The sequence below is a fragment of the Salmo trutta genome, chromosome 26 (assembly GCF_901001165.1).
Source record: "Salmo trutta chromosome 26, fSalTru1.1, whole genome shotgun sequence".
Classification (NCBI taxonomy): domain Eukaryota; kingdom Metazoa; phylum Chordata; class Actinopteri; order Salmoniformes; family Salmonidae; genus Salmo; species Salmo trutta.
In genome coordinates, this window is record NC_042982.1 from 34755904 (window position 1) to 34780440 (window position 24537).

Genomic DNA, 24537 nt, shown 5'->3' on the forward strand with positions numbered 1-24537 from the left:
AGTAGGGAACCTGGTAGTATTACTCACCCCGTCAGTCTGACAACACATTGAGTAGGGAACCTGGTAGTATTACTCACCCTGTCAGTCTGACAACACATTGAGTAGGGAACCTGGTAGTATTACTCACCCAGTCAGTCTGACAACACATTGAGTAGGGAACCTGGTAGTATTACTCACCCTGTCAGTCTGACAACACATTGAGTAGGGAACCTGGTAGTATTACTCACCCTGTCAGTCTGAGAACACATTGAGTAGGGAACCTGGTAGTATTACTCACCCTGTCAGTCTGAGAACACATTGAGTAGGGAACCTGGTAGTATTACTCACCCCGTCAGTCTGACAACACATTGAGTAGGGAACCTGGTAGTATTACTCACCCTGTCAGTCTGACAACACATTGAGTAGGGAACCTGGTAGTATTACTCACCCTGTCAGTCTGACAACACATTGAGTAGGGAACCTGGTAGTATTACTCACCCTGTCAGTCTGACAACACATTGAGTAGGGAACCTGGTAGTATTACTCACCCCGTCAGTCTGACAACACATTGAGTAGGGAACCTGGTAGTATTACTCACCCCGTCAGTCTGACAACACATTGAGTAGGGAACCTGGTAGTATTACTCACCCCGTCAGCCTGACAACACATTGAGTAGGGAACCTGGTAGTATTACTCACCCTGTCAGTCTGACAACACATTGAGTAGGGAACCTGGTAGTATTACTCACCCTGTCAGTCTGACAACACATTGAGTAGGGAACCTGGTAGTATTACTCACCCTGTCAGTCTGACAACACATTGAGTAGGGAACCTGGTAGTATTACTCACCCCGTCAGTCTGACAACACATTGAGTAGGGAACCTGGTAGTATTACTCACCCCGTCAGTCTGGCAACACATTGAGTAGGGAACCTGGTAGTATTACTCACCCAGTCAGTCTGACAACACATTGAGTAGGGAACCTGGTAGTATTACTCACCCAGTCAGTCTGACAACACATTGAGTAGGGAACCTGGTAGTATTACTCACCCCGTCAGTCTGGCAACACATTGAGTAGGGAACCTGGTAGTATTACTCACCCTGTCAGTCTGACAACACATTGAGTAGGGAACCTGGTAGTATTACTCACCCAGTCAGTCTGACAACACATTGAGTAGGGAACCTGGTAGTATTACTCACCCCGTCAGCCTGACAACACATTGAGTAGGGAACCTGGTAGTATTACTCACCCAGTCAGTCTGACAACACATTGAGTAGGGAACCTGGTAGTATTACTCACCCTGTCAGTCTGACAACACATTGAGTAGGGAACCTGGTAGTATTACTCACCCCGTCAGCCTGACAACACATTGAGTAGGGAACCTGGTAGTATTACTCACCCCGTCAGCCTGACAACACATTGAGTAGGGAACCTGGTAGTATTACTCACCCCGTCAGCCTGACAACACATTGAGTAGGGAACCTGGTAGTATTACTCACCCTGTCAGTCTGACAACACATTGAGTAGGGAACCTGGTAGTATTACTCACCCTGTCAGTCTGACAACACATTGAGTAGGGAACCTGGTAGTATTACTCACCCCATCCGTCTCTGACACGTCCACATTGCCATTAGCATCATCATCCATCTGCTTGTGGATACTGCGGATCGCCTCGAAACTGAGGATGGTATTCTCATCGTGGCACCGAGGCTCGTCGATGCGACAGAGTTCTGAAGGAGAAGAGACAAGTTCAACCCGAGTCAGAGCTCGTACTGAAGTTTGAAGTGATAGCAGTTGTACAGGGCTCTCAACAACACCTGATATTTTCTCCATCATACTAGGCTAGGGCGATAAACCGTATAACAGGGTATTTTGAAAGACCGATGGTATGACAGTTTGGGGTGCCCTAAAGCTACGCCACTGCTTATAACTGCAAGTTAACTATCCAAGATGTACCAAATAAATAATCTCCAACTTAGGGCTCCAGCTATGCATTTGGTTTGCTAACTTGCTAGCTAAGCCCTAGCATCCACATCAAGTTTCTTGGTTACAGCAGAGACAATCAACCCTCCTGGATCAAGATCCCTGCTGCCTAAATTAGTTGTGTGTGTGAAAACAAAAATACATAGGTATTTTTGGGGGGAAATAAGCAGTGCGACATGTGTACTGTCGGTAATACCATTTCCCCGGTATGGTACAGGAACGGTTTGAAGATATGAACATCTGGATAGAGCCCAACCCTACATCATACAGTAGGACTAGTGGCTATCGACCTGTAACACACCGCAGCTTATGGGTAGGCCAACAGCCAAAACTCTGTCCACCTTGAAACCATCCAGAGCCATTTGTTCAAATCCCCATAGTAACCTGGAGCTTTGCTGCTCACAGCAGAAAACCATAGGGATGCTAAATTTAGCTGAGCGTTAACTAAACCTAGCAAGAGGCTATTTATAACCAGGCTGTGTCCAGCTGTATGGTTACATTGGAGAATGGTGGGGAGGGTAGGAGTTGGCTTTCTTTTCAACAGTGTAACCTGAGTGTTTCCTACACTCAATGTGACAAGGGTGTTGATATGTCATCAATCCCAGTGCAACACGTGTGTAAGGAAGTAGAGGTCTAGTGAGGGAAGTCAATGACCAGGGCAAAACATACAAATCATGATTCATTACTAGGCTGACGTCATTTTCCTTTCCCTAGCCTACTAGTAGGCCTATTAAATTAAGTGTCCTTTAATATAGAAAAATTCTATAAAAAATTGATTCTATACATGACTTGTGAAAGTGTAAAAAATGTCCCTCGTCATGTTTTCCCGACTACGAGAAAGATTTTTACGCACTTAACCCCAACATATCTTCAAGTTTTAACCCTCATTGTAAAGCCCAAGCTATGTTCTTGCTTTGATAAATAATAATCTTCAGAAATAACTTTATGTCATGTGAATAGTGATTAAGTCCGTCCCTCATTAAAGGTCAACCCTGTTACATGAACTGAACTCTTGTTTTAATATGGTGACACAAGGCCTATTCCTTTTAAATTCTTTTTCAAAAGAAACATTGAACATCTAATAGACAAATAACAGTGTTATTTGAGCTGGTTCTAGTGGAAAACTTGTAGAGCATAACACAGAAACCCTGTCACCAAAAACAACTTAGTTGTTTGAAAGTTGTATAAAATCGTGTTACATGCTGGGAGTATCTCTGGGTGTCGTCATGGTTCTGAAATTGTTGTGTTGCATCTAAGCCTGCCTGGCCTGCAGTCTTCCCCCCTCTCCGGGGGGATTAAAACCCCTCAGCAGATCACAGATAAGGCCTTGCTTCAAGTCACAGGAAAGCCTTGTTTGGCCTGAGCTGCTGTCTGCAGACATTCTGGGCTGTGTGCAGGAGCATGACCAAGGCTGCCTCTAAGCCACAGAGATTTTCAGTGTAGCCAAGTGTCATTTCAGAAAGCATCAATGTTCTAAGTTTCAAGTTCACAATCTCAGGTCAAAAGAATGTACCTTTATCTCTTTGCAATGTAGTCTACATGATGAAACAGCAGGGTAAAAAAAGAATAAAAAAAAAAAAAGCATGCAAAATGGCTGAAAGAATTCATAGCATAGTCCCTAAATGGGAAAAAGCTGACCAGATAGAGCAAAGCTAAGAGTCCGCAAAATATTCCTGCTTGTATGACTGTGGGTTATCCTGCCCAGAAACCAGCCCAAAACAAAGAGTCTGCTAAATATTCCTGCTTGTATGACTGTGGGTTATCCTGCCCAGAAACCAGCCCAAAACAGAAATGAAATATAGGGCATGGCCTAGATTAGTACAATGTCTTCAGTTCTCACACTAAGAAACGTGATATCAGGTTTATTCCTGTGTAGTGCAATCTATCATGAGGAAGCACACAAGTGTGCATGTGTGTGTTTATTTCCAGCTTGCTCTCCCATTTGCTGCACAAGGCAACTCGTAGTATTACAATACTAGGCATTAGGCAAGACCTACCCCGATTGGCCCATGCAGAGTGCAACTTACAGGCATGAGTCAGCATAGCATAGCACAGCGCAAGGCAGCCAGGAGCTTCTCTGGCATGGAATACTGCTGCAGATTTATTTATGACAAAGACTTAATTAAGGCAGCAAGGGCTGAACAGAAAATGGCAACAAAGCCAGAAAAGTGAAGCTGTGGAATTGCACTCTATCAAGCAGCCTAGCTGTAGGCAACTACAGAAAAGGGGTCAATTGTTAAACTTGTTTGGATCCACAAAAGTCACTATACCCCGACCGGTCAAGATCTAGAGCAAGCCAGCCACAGAGGCTATGACAGGTGGCCATTGTGGAATCAATTCTATAATACCCAGGCATATCAACAAGCACCACAGCTGACACCCTGTGAGGATGATGGCACATCCTCACCTAGACTCATACATTCCCCATTGTGTGTGTGTGACTGTTCATGTTTATTTGTTAAAGCGCCCAGTTTTGCAGTCATTTTTCATATCCTACCAGTCAAACGTATATTCTGCTACAGTTGTGTGTAATTATATGTGAGAAATGTGTTGAGTCAGGATTGGCGAATAAGATAATTGTAGCCACTCCCACCCATTTAAGTTGATTGAATACAGGTGTGTGGTTCTGAGAGGCAGTGAGAGTAGCTGAAAGCAAGAACAGAGAACATGTTATGCTTTTACCTTTTCATCCTTGTTTTAGCTCAAATCCTGATTTTAACCATAGATGTATATAACAATCTATTTTTCAAATAAATGCTCAATTTTGGAGTAAAACTGTTCCTGACTTCAAGAAGCCTTTATGTGCAGGAGGGAACGGCCAACTTAGTTACACACCCTCCCACTCTACTGGGAACTCCAACAAGAAAATAAAGAAATGAATCAAAAAGTGTAAGTAGGCTACAACAAGCTGCTAATCCATCAACTGATGTTCTGTCAGGTTGTCCATAGCTGCTTGTTAAGACATGTTAACATTCTTTGGCTGTAAAGCCTTCTCTTCAACACATACAGGCAGCAGCATATGGCACAAAAATGTGCCACTGCACTGCAGCAGAAAGTGGGGTGGAGCATTTCTGATCAAAAACAGTATTTCCTCTGCCATAACTAGGCTCTACAGCTGCAATGGAAGGCACCGAATCTCAAACATCTATAGCGGCAGCTTGACTCTAAAGTCACACCCCTATGGGTCCCCATTTCAGGTGCAATGAGTAGCCTCATCTGAGCAATCTTGTGCTAGCGTACAGCCTTTAGCAAACAGAGTAACCGAAGCTAATAGGCCTACTACTTAGACAATAACAATGCAGCTCTAAATGAAAGCCTCCTGGCTAATATGGCTCCAGATAACCAAATAACAAAGCCTTTTCAGGTCAACCTGTTCTTTAATTCAACAATCTAACAGCATAAATCTTGCTGGGGGCTCCAAATCAACCCACGCAAGTCAGTATGCTGAACACAGCTAGCCTACTAGATACAAGTTTAAGTCTAAAACCCAAGGGTGTGGTGGTGCTGGTTAAAAAGTAACTTTTTGGGCTGTTTTTTGTGCATTTGAAAATACCAGAGTGTCTACATTCCAGAAGTGCAGCCCTGTACTTCTTCAGCAAACACGGCCATATTGAAAAACTAAATGACATTTATCACCTGCAGCTCTCACACCCCCTCTTCCTCATTTGGTTTGCAAACAAGATGGATATTAAATATTTACATACTAGACTACCTTTTCAAAGAGGTTTAAGTTATCTAACCCTCTGTGTATTCGCTTGTAGAAGACTGAACACACACTTGCCCTCTGCACCACTCCACTCCACCGGTGTAATCACTGTTTCCATCCTGACTCCAGGATGCCCAACCAGGCTTACTGTAGCAGGCAGTAGTCAATCCTCCAGGCCCTGAGTCTCTTCATCACACAAATGCCACAAGCGAGTTAAACTGTTTCTGAGCACAGACATTAGCCTATACATTATGTATGTGGGTAGCTAGGCAACGTTCACTGAATGTCTCACCACCAACAGGTCCAGCAGACCACTACAACAGTCTTCAATGTTTTACCACAAATACAATCTTTATTGGAGATGGGTGACTGACAGCCAACATGTATCACTCCATGACTGGGCCTGTCCAATTCAGCTGAAGCCTTTACACAGTCTGGCCTCATTGCATGACGTCAAATCAAAAGACCTCTCAAGTAGAGGCACAATTACTGTAAGTGGTATAGAATAGGCTAACTTTCAAAAGTCATGGCCGAGAGTTGTCTTCAAAGCTATTGTTATACATTTCTAAATGTCTCCATTTTTTAGGAATAGGCCTACAATAGTTAAGGGCTCCTTGGACAGGAAGCATAGCACTACATGATAAACTACAAATGCCACAAGTTCAACATCAACACTGTTCATGTGCAATCATAGGAGCCCTGTATAAACAGTGATGATAAAATTATGGGCAGGCACCCAATTCACCCACAGCTGTATAAATATGATATGACTTTATTATACATACCCACCCAAAATGGAACAGAAGAAGAGACTGGTTTGGTCTAAAACTAACAATGAATAGGCTAGGTGGAGCATACTACTGTAGCCGACATGAGGCTTAGACACCTATATGATGTTCCTTACATTTTGCTAAGTCCCAAACATCTTCAGTGTCACTTTGTTTAGTTGAAAAAACTTATAGTTTCACACATTTCCATCTTGGAATTACATTGAATGCTGTGGCAAAACTAGTGACGATGAGTAAAATAAATTTTTGACTGACTTGTCAAATCGACAAGAAAAAAAACACTACCAAGATGCACGACTCCCTGACGTGACTGTGCCATGATCACCCGAGGACAGAGCTTAATGGAGAATGCATACCCTAACTATTCTCAGCATGGCTGCATTTAGAGCTGGCACAATTTCTAAATACAAAACTGGTACAGGAGATTCTAGTGCACTGATAATGCAACAAAAGTTGACAAGTGACCAATTTTGATCACTTTGTGTATGGAGTATTGTATGAATACACACTTGCAGGCGTGTCATAATGTTTGGACATTTCTCAATGATATTTACATACCTGACACACCATTATCAATATGATGGTGGTCTGAGCTGGCTTGGACCGTCCAACTTTCACTCAGGAGGCATAAGCATACAATCCACAAGGTCAACAATTTGCTGAAATCCATAATGGAGGTTTGCTAGGAAGAGGGTGGAGAAGAAATGTTTTAGTGGCATCTCACATGTATAACGTTAGATACTGTACTAGCCTAGTGATTTAACTATGACTGAACTTCAGATTTCAAACCAATGACTTCAATTATTATTACAATCTAAAAGAACTAGCTAAAAAGTGTCAAATGAGAGCACATCGGAAACTTTACAAGCAATCTATCATCGGACAAGGAGGGTTGGTAGCCCATATCTGGGACATTAACTTGGCTAGTTACTCAGTATAGAAGTCACAGAGCCTGTACTATCTGCCTACAGCCCCTAACAAAATGACCACAATACTACTAGCAAACAATTAACATGTTTAACTATTTCAATAAAACCATTACAAGACAATATTAGCTGGATATGGATCACAAGGAATCATAGTTAACAGCAAAAAAATGGCTGGCTAACCAACCTTACCAAAACATAAGTGAGTTTGACAGCCAGGCCTGAATAGCGATCATAATCGGGTCAGTCGTTTCATGATTTTCTAGGTAGGCATTCAATTGTAGTTATTTACCTTTCAAGACTTTTGCATTTGATGCTCTTATTACAACTCTCGTGGTTACAGTAGAATCAAAGGCACGTCATCAACCGTAGGTCCAAACTGCAAAGAGAAACCCCTCTGTACTCCATGGATAAAGAGCTAAATTAGTTGGCTAGCTGCATATGACAAATGATTTTCCGCTCTGTTTAGCCCGCTAATGGCAATCCAAGGCAAGGCCGAGATGGTCGACTAACACAGACACTAAGATAAATATAACTAAGTAACGTAATGGTTAGGGCCGCGTCTTCAGCTAGCTCACCAACGCACTTGCACAGCACGCTTCAGATCATTGTCAGCAGCTAATCATAGCACACGAGCTATACACAATGACAGAACGCGAGCGAATCCGTCCTCTTACGTCAATTTACTGGATAAAATACACTCGAGTAAGGAAAAAAGTACTTATGATTGATTCAAACACAGAGCGGTTGTCATCCACTAACTACATGTCTGCTACAGCTTGTTCCCCCCCCTCACACTCAAAAAAGCTTAAACTCCTGGCTTTGGAGCTGACTCGTTCAATTCTCTGGACTGGGTTGCCTCACCTGTGAATCAAGCAATATTAGTGAATCACTTCCTGTCACGTGTTTTTAGTAATCCTTCAAAATAAGAGTACCGCCCTGTAAATGGTGTAAACGAATTATGAAGGTAAAAATATATTCACATAATACATTTTATATATATATATTTATATATATATACATTTATATGTATATATATATATATATATATATATATACATTTATATATATTATATACATTTATACGTATATATATATATATATATATATATATATATATATATATATACACACACAGTACTACTTAAACGTTTTCTCTCTCTCTCTCTCTCTCTCTATATATATATATATATATATATATATATATATATATATATATATATATATATATATACATTTATATATATATTTATATATAAATATATAAGAAATTCATTCCGACCATTGAATCCTACATTTGTACCAATATCAACACGTAACTTTTTTTATTTTTAAGGAAATCGCATTGGCCTTATGTTGCTAGCTGCTGCTCATGCTGGCTTCAAACACATATTAGTTCGGACGTGTTTGAGCCATAGAGATAGATAGAGAGCTCTAGTGCCCAAAACTTGATTTTAGCATGTGGGTGGGACTTTCGTATGAGATAAGGAAGGATCACATTATTCCATCCAGGTCACCAGGAGGGATCAGCCAATGAACGATACTTGTGAGGAAACCATAACTGCAGGTGGCAGTATTTCGCCAACCTTGGCCTTATATTTGTTCAAACAAAACACTATAGACGGCAGTGTGCACCCTTTCAGTTTGTTTGCCAACTCATAGAAGTTGTAAAATAAGAACATTTACTACTTCAAAATGGATACGCCCTCAATGGCAGTGCCTGTGCTCCCAAAGACGCCATATAAGAACAGATACAATGATGCGATGTCTATCTAAGTCTATGGTTAGAGCAGTCATGATGAGCAGCGCATTGGATCCAAGGTCACGACTACAGGAAGGTCGTTTTAACGATAGCTGGAAGACTGCTGCCTATGCTGTTCACTCCTTCAATCTGATTCTGATATTATACTTCCACCTAAAGGTGTGTGGATGTAGGCTATTACAACATACGAACGGTGGAGCTCATTGACTCATCAGTTCCTCACAACTAAGCACAAGCATGCCACCTTGAGGCTGTGGGCTACACAACGCTAACAGTAAAACAGGAGGGGAGACATGATTTTATGGGGAGGCATACCATCAGAAGGGGGGGTACATCTTCTGATGGTCTTAATGCCCCCATCAGAACAAATCTGAGCCTAACTGGGATAGCCAGTAGGCATTATCATGCTAAATCCCAACTTTTTATAATAAAGGTGTATGATACACCTTGATCTGATAATATATCATAAATGAGACGTCCTCGAATTCTCAGTTTAAAGGCCCAATGCAACCATATGTATATCAATATAAAATAATTTCTGGGTAAGAATTAAGCACCTTACTGTAATAGTTTACCATAAAAATGTACAAAAAAGAGCTTTTTAGCAACAAAAAAATTCTCAAGGAAGATTTTTGCTAGGACCGTCTGGGAGTGGTCTGAAAACTGAAAACTGAAAACTAGCTGTTTTTGGCAGAGAGGTTCGGAACTCTCTGTTATTTGTCTATTAACCAATTTACAGACTGGTGATGTCACCATTCAAGTAGAAATCCCCACCCATGAAAACCTGCTGATTAGAAGGTCCTGTGTAGATTGTATTTTCAACCAGGAACTACATCAGGAATAACACTGATTAAAAAAAATCACACGTTTGCAGTGTTAGTTTCATCAGCTGTTGTAAAAGATAATAAAAAACACAGAAAAAACTAATTTTGACTGCATTGGGCCTCTAACGTCTATGTGGTTTTTCCTATTCTGTACATTTGAATGTCAAATAAGGTAATTCATTGGGTAACAATTGTATGTAAAAATGCTGTTTAATATTCTACCAGCAACGTCTATTTAAAACAATAGCTCAGGCTGTCATGGCGAGAAGACAAACTTCCTCACAGTGCTATTATTGCTCGAGCGGCTTCCTCTTCAGCGAACACTCACACTTCCTCCACTACAGCAACACTTTGCTTGACTGCTTTGACGCTCTCGGACAGATTGTAGGCTATATGTTCATACAAACCCTGCCACTGAAGATAGTATGTTTGGTGAGTCTGACTTGTTTTTAACCTTTGCATGTGTTTTATGTGCTACTACTGTATAAGAGATATGTAGGCTGAGAACACAATCGTATGGAAGCACTTGAGTGACGCAACATAAAGTGAGGTAGCCTACTGCTGTTATAATTTTAGAAGGCGCTATTCTATATCAAAACACTAAAGGCCTACCATAGGCAAGCGGTGTTAAAATACACTATTGTAATACTTATTGTGACAGTTATTTTGTGTTTCATTTAGCCCGCTCAAAGTTATAACTGTCTCTAGTGATTATATTTGGCTCTTTTTCTATGAAATGATGATGGTGAAGAACATTTACTGTAATTCATGTTGAAATATTTTCTAATTTCAGGGGTACGATTATGCCCTATTTACGCATAGCGCTTTTCTTAATTGTAGCCTAATAATCTAGGTGAATTATATTAGAAAAATATGTGATCAGAACACTATGGCCTTGTTGATGGCCTACACTGTGAAATGCACCTATCATAGATATTCAGTGAATAGGCCAATGGTATGTGGCAGTGGTGATATGAATACAAAGGTTTATTGGATTTGATATAATATCCCCAGTCAGTGTGCAGAGCAGTACATTTCAGTGCTCCCAGTCTCAGGTCCCTGTAGGCTGGGTTGAGCTATATTCACATTTTCTCCAACATTCTCAGAGAGTAGTGGGAAGAGTCCAGCTCTCCTCTCTCACACTGAATTACAATTACTGCTTGTATTTCATACTATCCAGTCTCCACCCATATTTTGTAGTTTCGGTTTTCTCACTTGAATTCATGGGGAACATAGGCCTTCTGTACTGTAACTATAAATTAAGTAGGCCCAGAGATAAACATTATTTTCAAGTCGAAATGAAAGACAATAGATCAACAAAGACGGATATGAGTAGAAAGTGTCAAACTGTACTGTGATATCTAGGGTGTGAAAGTGATGTACGAGCAATTTAAACCACAAACCTTACTTTTCAACAGTTTAAATTTGTTGGGCCCTAGCCAGTGTCTCTTTTGGTGTAAAGTACATCTGAACATTGTAGCATAAAGTGCATTTCTCCCTGTGTTTCTCATGTCCAGGTGTCTGAGACAGTGAAGGGGCCAGAATGCAGAGCATCAAGTGTGTGGTGGTAGGAGACGGTGCAGTGGGGAAGACCTGCCTCCTTATCTCCTACACCACCAACGCCTTCCCCAAGGAGTACATCCCCACTGTGTTTGACAACTACAGCGCCCAGGTGACTGTGGACAGCAGGACTATTAGCCTCAACCTGTGGGACACAGCAGGCCAGGAGGAGTACGACCGCCTGCGCACTCTCTCCTACCCCCAGACCAACGTGTTTGTCATCTGCTTCTCCATTGCCAGCCCCCCCTCCTTTGAGAACATCAAGCACAAGTGGCACCCAGAGGTCACCCACCACTGTCCCAATACACCCATTCTGCTGGTGGGCACCAAGAAGGACCTGCGTAATGACCCAGAGGTGTTGAAGAAGCTTAAGGATCAGAACCAGACAACCATCACCCAACAGCAGGGCACCGCCTTGGCCAGGCAGATCCAAGCCATCAAGTACCTCGAATGCTCTGCCCTCAACCAAGATGGAATCAAAGAAGTGTTTGCTGAGGGTGTGCGAGCCTTTCTCAACCCACAACCTGTCGCCACCAAGAAACCTTGTGTGCTATTGTAAAGGCAGTAGGAAACCCTGTATGCTATTATAAAGGCAGTAGGAAACCCTGTGTGCTATTATAAAGGCAGTAGGAAACCCTGTGTGCTATTATAAAGGCAGTAGGAAACCCTGTGTGCTATTATAAAGGCAGTAGGAAACCCTGTGTGCTATTATAAAGGCAGTAGGAAACCCTGTGTGCTATTATAAAGGCAGTAGGAAACCCTGTGTGCTATTGTAAAGGCAGTAGGAAACCCTGTGTGCTATTGTAAAGGCAGTAGGAAACCCTGTGTGCTATTGTAAAGGCAGTAGAGATACTATCACAGATACATATCCAATAGAACAATATTAATTAATTTAATGTGTGTAAACCATTGGAATTGATTTTATCGTGAAATATGTTTTTGTTGTACTGCCAATAACACACTGAGATATCAAAACTTCATTAAGAAAAAAGGGGATCTTTGAGGCATTGGCTCAAGATGCATGCTACAAAACCTGAGACTTGATGGGAGATACATTCTCTCATTTATCTGTGTTTGAATAATTGTCAAATTTGGACATGTATGGCCTTTACAAAAATAATTCAATAATGCACGTGTAAAAAGATAATATCAGGAATTTAATTTACTGCAGTGGGCGAAAACAGGATCACACAGTGTTTCTTGGTAGTCTTAAACCAATCCACTTTCAAACATAAGTATAGACCTCACAAATACAGTATGGTTATGGGCTTAACAAAAGAAGACACCTGTACCATGGCGGATATAGAGTTGAAATGTATTACATTTTGAGTTTGCTTCCCAATATTACATGTTATATACATCACAGAAGACTGAATATAACAAAACCGTTTGACATAGAAACACTGGATTTTCGGCTGCTTTTTAAAAATAATGGCAACTTTAAAAAAAAGAATGTTTACTAATTATGAAAAATATTTATATCATTCCTCCCATGAAGCCACTATGTCATTTGACTGCAGGAAAGGGCTACATACCAATTCTCCCATTATATTTGTTTTACAATGTACTGTATAGTGGGTTTAAAACATCATTTTTTGTAAGCTAACATAGAAGAAGGTTTTTCTACACCATCATGTTTTTTGTGTGCTGTGTGTGACTATCAAGCCACCAAGATAGTGCTAGTCTACTCTGTCTGATTATGTTGAATACTGGACACAAAAGAGGAAATGCAGAGAGGTCTTTGATAAGAAATGCATAGGCTGATTTTCCTATTGCGGTCATTAGTCAGTGTGTGTTTGAGAGAGAGAGAGAGAGATCAAAAAAGGGAACCTGGTTGTAACTTCCCTCTGAAAGTCCATAGCTTGCCGTCTATTTTGTTATTTTGGGGTTCTGGTTGTTTTAAGGTTGTGTAACTATGTTGAGAAGGCCTGGCCGTGACCCCACTCTCCGAGGGTTTCTCAGGGAGAGTTGGGATATGCAAAAAACACATTTCCAATTCACACATGCTTATTAATACAACATTTTACATGTGTGAAATAGGACAAATATAAGCACCCACCAAATGATTATTATTACATCTACTGTTATAAATGAGAGATGGAAATTGGGTACAAACTGTAGTGTAGATTAATGTGACATATCTTTATTCTTATCATAAGCAACAGCAAATAAATGTGTCTCAAATTGAAAGAAACAAACCCATTGATCAATGCATACAATTAAATTCATACTTCAAGAATACCAATACCTTTCCAAGGGAGGCATGGGATGTGATAGAACCAGCGTGCTGAACAACGATGAAGTCCCTGATTTGCCTGAGAATGATTTGGAAGTGAAATTATCCAGCTGGCTGTTACAGAGTTGTGAAAGATTTATTTCATATGATGCCCAAACATCACTGCCCTCTCCCATACTTCAGGCCACTGGACTCATTTGACAGTGAAATAAGGCCTCTGCTCTGCGTGCTGTGCTGGATAACAGACACTTCTTTGTGTGAGAACAGTAGAGGGACATACAGATAGATCTCCTTACTGTTTTAGTACAGTATATATTGTTACTGTATACAACACCCCAATCTACTAGTCTCTCTCTCTCTCTCTCTCTCTCTCTCTCTCTCTCTCTCTCAATCTCTCTCTCTACAAATGAGGAAGAACACTTATTTGTAACTTCCTTAATTTAGGTTGTGGACCTCACTGACTGACTGACTGACTCACTAAGCATGTAATGGTGGAACTCAACATTTCTGCAATAATTGTTTAATAAAGCTAAATGTTTACGCAACATAAATCACTATTAGGCTATTATTACCTTTAAGATGTCTCTCTCTGCCTATGAATATATACTGAACAAAAATATAAATGCAACATGAACTGAAATAAAAGATCCCAGAAAGGTTCCATATGCACAAAAAGCGTATTTCTCTCAAATGTTGTGAACAAATTTGTTTCCCTGTTAGTGAGAATTTCTCCTTTGCCAAGATAATCTATCCACTTGACAGGTGTGGCATATCAAGGATCTGATTAAACAGAATGATCATTACACAGGTGCATCTTGTGCTGGGGACAGTAAAAGGCCACTCCAAAATGTGCCTTTTTTAACACACGACACAATGCCACAGATGTCTCAAGTTGAGGGAGTGTGCAGTTGCCATGCTGACAGCAGAAATATCCACCAGAGCCGTTGCCAGAGAATTTAATGTTCATTTCCCTACCATAAGCCGCCTCCAATGTCATTTTAGAGAATTTGGCAGTACTTCCAACTGGCCTCACAACCGTAGACGACGTGTAACCACTGTTGCGCCCCTGCCCAGTCATGTGAAATCCATAGATTAGGGCCTAATGAATTTATTTCAATTGACTGATTTCCTTATATGAACTGTAACTCAGTAAACTCATTGAAATTGTTGCATGTCGTGTTTATTTTTTTTTTCAGTATACAATTTCATATTTGCATTTGTCCACAGTTCATGATGCAGGTAAAAGTCCTTTCTACAAAGATCTGAAGACACTCTTCAGATCGCATCATTGGCAACAGTCAGAATTTGTGACCCGTTTCAAAAAGCTAGATGTATATCGCATGTAACTACTTCACAGGAGAGGCATAAAAATAAAATCTCTGAAATTTGTGACAAGTAATAGACATATGAGCATGACTACATATGGACATACTCATAAGTCAAGGTGATCAAGTCGAAGTGGCCATACTGTCCCAAATCATAGTGCACTCTAAGTATGTCATTTATTATACAGTATGTTAAATATCAACATTATCAAAGTGTTGGTACAGTGGGGTTCAATTATAGGTTGCAGTCCAGATAAATAAAGTTATTATTTACAGTTATGACATCCACCATCATGTAAATACATGGGAGAAGGTGCTCTCTTCCTGCTCCTCCTCCTCAGTAACAGTGTCATCTTTGCTAGGTGTGTCCTGAGTGGTTGAACCCCTGTCACCTGACCCTCTGTTGCCCAGTCTGAAGTATTTACCCTCCTCTGGGAGATGACCACCATCTCTCTGCTCTTAAAGTCCCAGAAGGCTGTTAGGTGGAAGGCCATGTTGGAGAACACCACACAATACTTGAAGAGGGTGAAAAAAGTGTAGCCTGTAGAGGTTAGGAAAGACAGGAGACTAACACTTTAACAAAAACATGTAAAAGGAAAACAGACTTTTGTATCTAATGCTTATTAAATAATCTTTGTCAAGAAATTGGATGATGTTTGAAGGAAACCAGTTCAAAGTATGATCACCAAAGTATGATCACAAAGTTACTGGCCCCCTCCCCCATGTCAAACACTTGGATTCATTATTAAGGGAACAAGGTGACATCACCTTACCTCTCATTTGAATACACCAATGGTAACATGATATTCTGTTACCTAATTTAAAAAATGACCGCCTTGTAACCAACATCGGAGAAGGTGTGTTTGCAGAGGGGCGTGGTTTATATAGCTAGATAACTAGTCTACTGGTGCCAAAATGTGACTGTAGAATGTCAGCAAATATAATTAAAAGTTTACCCTATTCATCTATGGCAAAGGTACTTATATGTTTCCCATTTCATCTGTGTTTGATGTTAGCTATAGTGGCTAGCCAGGTCTTCATCTGTGTCTGGTGTTAGCTATAGTGGCTAGCCAGGTCTTCATCTGTGTCTGGTGTTAGCTATAGTGGCTAGCCAGGTCTTCATCTGTGTCTGGTGTTAGCTATAGTGGCTAGCCAGGTCTTCATCTGTGTCTGGTGTTAGCTATAGTGGCTAGCTAGGTCTTCATCTGTGTCTGGTGTTAGCTAGTTGCTGGCTAGCTAGGTCTTCATCTGTGTCTGGTGTTAGCTAGTTGCTGGCTAGCTAGGTCTTCCACCAGCCTGGAACAAAAGGGGGGGAAGGGTTGTTCAAAACCCTGACGCAGTTGTCAAGTCAACACATCCGTCAGTGCTGCTGTGAACCGCATCACAAGATACATGCCAAACTGTAGGCTCAAATTAAAAAAAGGATGTTTGAGTTGCTTTGTGTATCACCAAATTTGCTTGAGAGGATTTTATTGCAACACTGTCCGCTGGATCCAAGTTGCTTGACATGGGCGTTTCAAAGAGCTCAGTTAAGGTGAGCTAATGAATATATAGTGCCTTTGGAAAGTATTCAGACCACTTGACTTTTTCCACTGTTCACACCACTACCATCCAGAATGCCAGGTCAGTACAGGTGCATCAAAGCTGGGACCGAGAGACTGAAAAACAGCTTCTATCTCAAGGCCTTCAGACTGCTAAACATCAATCACTAACTCAGAAGGTTGCTCTCTACATTGAGACCCAATCACTGGCCACTTTAATAAATGGATCACTAGTCACTTTAAACAATGCCACTTTAAATAATGCCACTTGAATAATGTTTACATATCTTACATTACTCATATCATATGTATATACTGTATTTTATACCATCTATTGCACCTTGCCTATGCCGCTCGGCCATCGCTATTCCATATATTTAAATGTACATATTCTCATTCACCCCTTCAGATTTGTTTGTATTAGGTAGATGTTGGGGAATTGTTAGATTACTTGTTAGATATTACTGCACTGTCGGAACTAGAAGCACAAGCATTTCACTACACTCGCATTAACATCTGCTATGTAACCAATACAATTTGATTTGATTTGATTTGACATTTTCTGGTACCCTTCCCCAGATCTGTGCCTCGACAAAATCCTGTCTCGGAGCTCTACAGACAATTCCTTCGACCTCGTGGCTTAGTTTTTGCTCGACTTAACTACAGTGTAATTGTACTATGCGATTGTAATTTCCTACTTTATAACTTGAACAATTAAAACACTTAATTTAGCTAGTATGACTTGATGAGGAACACAATGAACCTGCTTAATTAAGCCCTCTGAGAAACTGTTGAGATGAGACATCAAGTAACACATTGCAGCTGCTGTAAAAACAGTTTCAGCCACATCCTTCCACAAATACTATTTATATTGCAGAGCACTTGCAGTATGTGTCTCAAGCAACATGATTTACTGGTCCTACCCTAAAATGCCCACAGTAGGTTATCATAAAAAACGATTACAAGCTCCATATCAAACTATTATCCAACTGCAATTGCCCATACAATGTGTATGACATACAGTAGTGGCAGCCTAATACTTCTGTATGAGGCTTGTAATCTCCAAACGATATCCAGCAGCCCTTATGGGTACCAGTCTTCTTAGCTAACATTCCACTCCTTGCCCCCTTGCCACTACATGTAATTGGGGTGGTAGGGTGGTAGGGTAGCCTAGTGGTTAGAGCTTTGGACTTTTGCATTGGTTGCAAGTTCAAATCCCCAAGCTGACAAAGCACAAATCTGTCATTCTGCCCCTGAACAGACAGTTAATCCACTGTTCCTAGGCTGTCATTGAAAATAAGAATTTGTTCTTAACTGACTTGCCCAGTTAAATAAAGGAAAAATAAAAAATTGCTGGAGTCCACTAGTTAACAGAGCCACAAATTCAAAATGTGCTATTTCATGAAAAGAAAAATATGCTTTTGGGTTTTAATTGTAAGGTTAGGGCTAGGCATACGGTTATCAGTGTGGTTAATGTCAGGGTTAGGTTTAAAATCATATTTTAAGAAGAAAATAGTAGAATTATGACTTTGTGGCTGTGGTAACTAGTGACGACCAAGAGTGCGCAATGAAGCTGTCACGTCCTGGCCAGTATATAAGGTTAATTGTTTTGTAGTTTGGTCAGGGCGTGACAGAGGGTATTTGTTTTATGTGGTTCGGGGTGGTGTGTTTGTGTAAAGGGTGTTTGATTTAGTATGTCCGGGTTTTGGTTTATGTCTAGGTAGTTCTATGTGGAGTCTAGTATGTCTGTTTCTATGTCTGGTGAATTGGTGTTGGGACTCTCAGTTGAAGGCAGGTGTTTTCTATCTGCCTTTGATTGAGAGTCTCATAAATGAGGGTGTGTTTGTGTTTGTGTTTTGTGGGTGATTGTTCTGTGTTCAGCCCTAGGCTTTGCCAGACTGTTTTGTTGTTCGTTTGTTAGTTCTAGTAGTTTTGTTATTTTGTATTCAGTTGTTGTTTGTAAGTTAATAAATCTAAATATGAGCATACACGTACCTGCTGCATTTTGGTCCTCATTCACCAACGACAACCGTGACAGAATCACCCACCTCTCAAGGACCAAGCAGCAGAGGAAGGAGCAGACGGTTTTCGAAGAGGACAAACGAGAGAGATGGACTTGGGAGGAGATCTTGGAGGGAGAAGGCTCCTACACTTGGGAGGAAATCCAAGCAGGGAAAGATCGCCTTCCTTGGAAACAGGTGGTACGCGAGAGAGAGGAAAGGAGTAAGGCGGGTATGGACCGGGAACGTTTCCGAGGGACAAGACTGGCGTTGAAGCACGAGAGGCACCCCCAAGAAAATTTTGGGGGGGGGCACACGGGTAGTTTGGCTAGGCCTAGGAAGAGCCGGAGGCCAGCTACCCGTGGTTATATGGAGGAGCGTATGAGGTGGGGAGCGCCATGTTTCGCTGAGAAGCGCAATAGCTCACCCATACGCACGCACAGTCCGGTGCGAGTTATTCCAGCCCCTCGCAGGTGCCGTGCTAGAGCGGGCATCCAGCCTGGTAGGAGGATGCCTGCGCAGCGCATCTGGTCGCCGGTACGCCTCCGAGGACCAGGCTACCCAACTCCCGCTCTACGCACGGCTACCATCAAGCCCCTGCACAGCCCAGTCTGCCCTGTACGAGCACTCCGCTCGTGCAGGGCTACTAGTTCCATCGAGCCAAGGCGGGTTGTGCAGGAGGTAAGATCTAGACCGGCTGTGCACCTCCATAGCCCTGGGTTTCCAGCTCCTGTCTCTCGTGCGGACCCGGAAGTGCGTCCACCCAGTCCGACTCGTCCTGTTCCCGCTCCCCGCACTAAACGGCAAGTGCGTAAACCCAGCCTCGCCAGTCAACAGTCGTCGGAGCTGCCCGCCAGTCAACAGTCGTCGGAGCTGCCCGCCAGTAAACAGTCGTCGGAGCTGCCCGCCAGTCAACAGTCGTCGGAGCTGCCCGCCAGTCAACAGTCGTCGGAGCTGCCCGCCAGTCAACAGTCGTCGGAGCTGCCCGCCAGTCAACAGTCGTCGGAGCTGCCCGCCAGTCAACAGTCGTCGGAGCTGCCCGCCAGTCAACAGTCGTCGGAGCTGCCCGTCAGTCAACAGTCGTCGGAGCTGCCCGTCAGTCAACAGTCGCCGGAGTGGTCAGACTGCGCTGAACTGCCGGAGTGGTCAGACTGCGCTGAACTGCCGGAGTGGCCAGACTGCGCTGAACTGCCGGAGTGGCCAGACTGCGCTGAACTGCCGGAGTGGCCAGACTGCGCTGAACTGCCGGAGTGGCCAGACTGCCCTGAACTGCCGGAGTGGCCAGACTGCCCTGAACTGCCGGAGTGGCCAGACTGCCCTGAACTGCCGGAGTGGCCAGACTGCCCTGAACTGCCGGAGTGGCCAGACCAGCCTGAACTGCCGGAGTGGCCAGACTGCCCTGAACTGCCGGAGTGGCCAGACTGCCCTGAACTGCCGGAGTGGCCAGACTGCCCTGACCTGCCGGAGTGGCCAGACTGCCCTGACCTGCCGGAGTGGCCAGACTGCCCTGACCTGCCGGAGTGGCCAGACTGCCCTGACCTGCCGGAGTGGCCAGACTGCCTGACCTGCCGGAGTGGCCAGACTGCCCTGACTCGCCGGAGTGGCCAGATGCCTGACCTGCCGGAGTGGCCAGACTGCCCTGACCTGCCGGAGTGGCCAGACTGCCCTGACCTGCCGGAGTGGCCAGACTGCCCTGACCTGCCGGAGTGGCCAGACTGCCCTGACCTGCCGGAGTGGCCAGACTGCCCTGACCTGCCGGAGTGGCCAGACTGCCCTGACCTGCCGGAGTGGCCAGACTGCCCTGACCTGCCGGAGTGGCCAGACTGCCCTGACCTGCCGGAGTGGCCAGACTGCCCTGACCTGCCGGAGCTGACAGACTGCCCTGACCTGCCGGAGCTGACAGACTGCCCTGACCTGCCGGAGCTGACAGACTGCCCTGACCTGCCGGAGCTGACAGACTGCCCTGACCTGCCGGAGCTGACAGACTGCCCTGACCTGCCGGAGCTGACAGACTGCCCTGACCTGCCGGAGCTGACAGACTGCCCTGACCGCCCAGAGCTGATAGACTGCCCAGACTGCCCCGAACCTCCAGACTACCCAGACTGCCTGGAACGGCCAGAACCTGAGCCGCCTCCAAGATAGGTGGGTTGGGGAGGGGGGGGTGTAGCACAGTGCCGTCGTTGACGGCAGCCACCCTCCCTTCCCTCCCTTTAGTAAGGGGGAATTTTCTTTTGGGTATTGTTTGGGGGTAATTTTTTTTTGTGTTAAGGTGCTTCTGGGGTAGCACCTTTAAGGGGGGGGTACTGTCACGTCCTGGCCAGTATATAAGGTTAATTGTTTTGTAGTTTGGTCAGGGCGTGACAGAGGGTATTTGTTTTATGTGGTTCGGGGTGGTGTGTTTGTGTAAAGGGTGTTTGATTTAGTATGTCCGGGTTTTGGTTTATGTCTAGGTAGTTCTATGTGGAGTCTAGTATGTCTGTTTCTATGTCTGGTGAATTGGTGTTGGGACTCTCAGTTGAAGGCAGGTGTTTTCTATCTGCCTTTGATTGAGAGTCTCATAAATGAGGGTGTGTTTGTTTGTGTTTTGTGGGTGATTGTTCTGTGTTCAGCCCTAGGCTTTGCCAGACTGTTTTGTTGTTCGTTTGTTAGTTCTAGTAGTTTTGTTATTTTGTATTCAGTTGTTGTTTGTAAGTTAATAAATCTAAATATGAGCATACACGTACCTGCTGCATTTTGGTCCTCATTCACCAACGACAACCGTGACAGAAGCTGGATTTCAGCAGAGTTGCTTATTGTTTGTTGGTAATAACATTCATATTTTCCATGACAACATGTAGATCCTAGAAAAAATATAATTAGAATCAAAAACAAACATTTAGCTGTTAGCTAGGCAAGTTTTGGGATTTTGATGCTTAAAATCAAAGCAAATAGGTTTTGTGTTTGGAATTGCAGTATGTATTTAGTTTGAAAATTCAGACGTGAGCTAGCAACTTTTGAGACTGGTTTCGTCTGGACAAACAAAAAACTACCAACATCTTCTTTGGAAAAAAAAAGTTATGAGTTCTAATATTTGCATTGGGGGATAGCTGTGAGGGTTATCAAACAGGATCCTCTCATCTGTTCACCTTGAACTCATTAATGATAGAATGTTCATATTTGAAGATGGCAGAAAAGACAATCTCTTTGGCAATAACAACGAGTGGCAAGGAGTGGAATGTTAGCTAAAGATACTGGTCCTCAGGCTCAGCAAGAATATTCTATATGCCATAAATATGTGTCAGTGTAAGAGTGCAAGCCAAGGGCAAGCACGGTTAATGTCTTTGTGCTTGCTACAATGTGTGTGTGTGCACGTTTCGTGAACATGACAGCCTACACTCCCAGTGAATTGTGTGTGGTGTGGAGGGGTGTGTTGGTCACAGCCCCAGACTGAGTCCGTAAACAGCTGTTCCTCCAGGACAGAGGCCCAGGTCCTGACAGGGTGAACACAGCCAGAGGCTTCTTCCAAGTCTGACTCAACAGGCCCTCAGTAACGCCCTGAACCACTGATCTGTTTGGGCTAAAAATGCTGCTCTTTCTCCTAGAGTCCTAACACAGAATAACAGTGGTCCAAGTCCATCAACAATATAGTAATAAACTGAAAATGAAAGATTCTATAAATAAGATTGTAATTTTGTTTTTTGCTAAAATGATTGACATGGCTAAATACAACAGATTGGCAGTAGTCTGTATCAGTGTGAGTGAAAGGAAAGAAAACAGGGAGCTTCTCAATTAGGTATGTCTGTCGTCTCTCTTCGACTCCTCTGTCCTTCTCTCCTCCATGACTCGCAAATGGATAGGCAGTCGCCATGTTTAAGAGAGTGTCAATTCGTTAATAGGTGAACGGGAAGAGTTTGCTCCTCTCCTCTCCTCAATTGCCTCCTACAGTCGAGGATACTCATGTGTAGTGCAAAGTGTTTTGAAATCCGCCACACCCCCCTTGAGTCAGCTGTTGTTTTCTCAAAGAAGAAACAAACATTTATAAATGATACACTTCTTACCGTTTTATCTGTAAAATGTCCCACACAACTAGCTAAATCATTTTTGGATTCCACCCCTGTAAATGTAATTTGCAAATGATGTGCTAGTGGAGAACTCCTTCCACAGTTTCATTTCATACAAGTGCATTTGTTTCCACGTTTCCTCCCCTCCTCGATTACCTTTGACTTTTCTCAAAAGGAGATGAGGCGAGGATGGAAGAGAAGACAGTCGAGCAAAACCATTTGAGAATCTACCACAGCTTTGAACTGCACTTGACAATGCAGTTTCATTGGGCTGCAGCAGTTGGTTATTACTCTAGAGGGCTCTAGTGTCAACTTTGTCGACATTAGAGACAATTAAGTCACCAAAAGCCCCTCTACTAACAGAGGACCTATACTATACTGTCTGCTTCACCAGGAAACTGCATCATACCACCAAATGAGCACAACCTGCAATTTTAGAGTTAGTTCACTTCGTCATTCAGTTGAATGAACAACTAACTTCACTTTACATTTCTGTCTTTCATGCACTTTCTACATTTCCTGGTCAAGTACAGGACTGAAGGGAAGGAACGATGCCTTACCTCAGGAATCAGTGACACGTATTTATAACCAGCCAGAGTCGAGAAGTTAACACCATGTGGATAACTGGCAATGAACAGGACAAAACCTTCGTTGTGGACAACTATGGGACAAAGAAGGACATAAAAGCTAAAAGCATACAAGTACAACTGTATTAATCATAACAGTCACTGATACAGGTTTAATGGTTTATAACTAGGGTCCATCGTTTTTCCTGGTCGGGCCATGTATCCGGAAAAACTCAGGGCCCTATTTATAACAGCAAGAAACAGGAATTCTGTCATTTTTTCAAAATCCTAATTGTATATCATGCAGCAAATGAATCCATGTAAATGAGCAGCATAGTATGTTGCAGGGCAGTGGTTCCTAACCTTTTTACTGTTCCACCAACTAAATGTTGCTCTCTCCAGAGTACCCCTGAAGTACCCCCTCATGTGTAGGCCTATGGTCTCATGAGTTTTCTCAAGTACCTCCTGTGAATAAGCCCCCTGGTTGGGAACCACTGCTGTAGGGGAGGCCTTATGCCTACTTATTTTCAGCTGACTAATTGTCAGATGTCACTCACGGTACGTCTCATTGGATGACACGTAGGTGAGCAGCAAGAGGCCAAAGTTCTCAGTGATGGCACAGATAAAGTTGAGGCAGCTGAGCAGCCACTCTAGGAACCTTGTGGAGAAGAGGCCCTTATATATAGAAGTTAAAATATGCCACTGCCACCAGGAACCTGGGAGCAGAGTGCAGGCCAATGCAGAAACGCCAGATATTGCACTCTGGGCTCAGGCTTATGGAGGCACTAGTGGAATGTAGATCATTGGGAAACTAAAACAAAAAGAGTGTCAGACCATGTATTTGCATGCTACGTTTTTAATAACAGGGACATGATTGATTATCTTGCTAAAGAGTGTAAGTGGAGTCTTAAAAATGGAACAAGGAGGAGATGAAGATGCAGGTAATTACGCCAAGCAGTGGCAGACTGACGGTGCCCACAACACAGGAGGTGAATGATAGCCTGATCAGAGGCTTGTCATGACCCAGGACATGTGGACCCTGCAGCATCCTAGACTGGGACATCAGGGCCATATTTATCACTAAATAATAAAACTGTGAGAATGTTTAGATATTAACAAAAATATTTATAATAATGAAATAGTCTAATAGTCTGTATTTAATAAATAGGTTTGAGTTTGACATGCTTCCTGCAAAATCATGCTGCTGTTTTCAGTGACAATAAGGCAGGACTTTATTTAAGTTTAATCAGAAACATGGATAAAAATGATCTGAATATGATTCCATACCTCCAATTTGTAGGC

General features: G+C 42.9%; 2 protein-coding genes and 1 pseudogene across 4 annotated transcripts in view; 1 reads left to right on the forward strand and 2 right to left on the reverse strand.

Moving 5' to 3' along the window:
• stim1a (stromal interaction molecule 1a) overlaps positions 1 to 8241 on the reverse strand; it is a 43017-nt gene extending 34776 nt beyond the window's left edge. For all 3 annotated transcript variants that reach the window (XM_029715781.1, XM_029715780.1, XM_029715779.1), the window contains exons 1-3: positions 7674 to 8241; positions 7014 to 7137; positions 1578 to 1708 (exon numbers count right to left, since the gene is read on the reverse strand). In XM_029715781.1, the coding sequence (XP_029571641.1) occupies positions 1578 to 1708; positions 7014 to 7125 (243 nt within the window). In that variant the 5' untranslated portion in view covers positions 7126 to 7137; positions 7674 to 8241. The remainder of the gene's footprint in view (positions 1 to 1577; positions 1709 to 7013; positions 7138 to 7673) is intronic.
• A 2006-nt stretch (positions 8242 to 10247) lies between these two features.
• On the forward strand, positions 10248 to 14314 carry LOC115163694 (rho-related GTP-binding protein RhoG). Its single transcript, XM_029715782.1, has 2 exons — positions 10248 to 10399; positions 11485 to 14314. Exon 2 carries the CDS (start codon positions 11511 to 11513, stop codon positions 12084 to 12086), a length of 576 nt encoding a protein of 191 aa, XP_029571642.1. The 5' UTR covers positions 10248 to 10399; positions 11485 to 11510; the 3' UTR covers positions 12087 to 14314.
• Positions 14315 to 14921: 607 nt separating this feature from the next.
• On the reverse strand, positions 14922 to 24284 carry LOC115163888 (post-GPI attachment to proteins factor 2-like; annotated as a pseudogene).
• Between the last annotated feature and the right edge of the window lie 253 nt (positions 24285 to 24537).

Bases quoted from the DNA above. Each gene is read 5' to 3' on its own strand.
- LOC115163694 (XM_029715782.1), top strand. From the start codon at position 11,511: ATGCAGAGCATCAAGTGTGTGGTGGTAGGAGACGGTGCAGTGGGGAAG.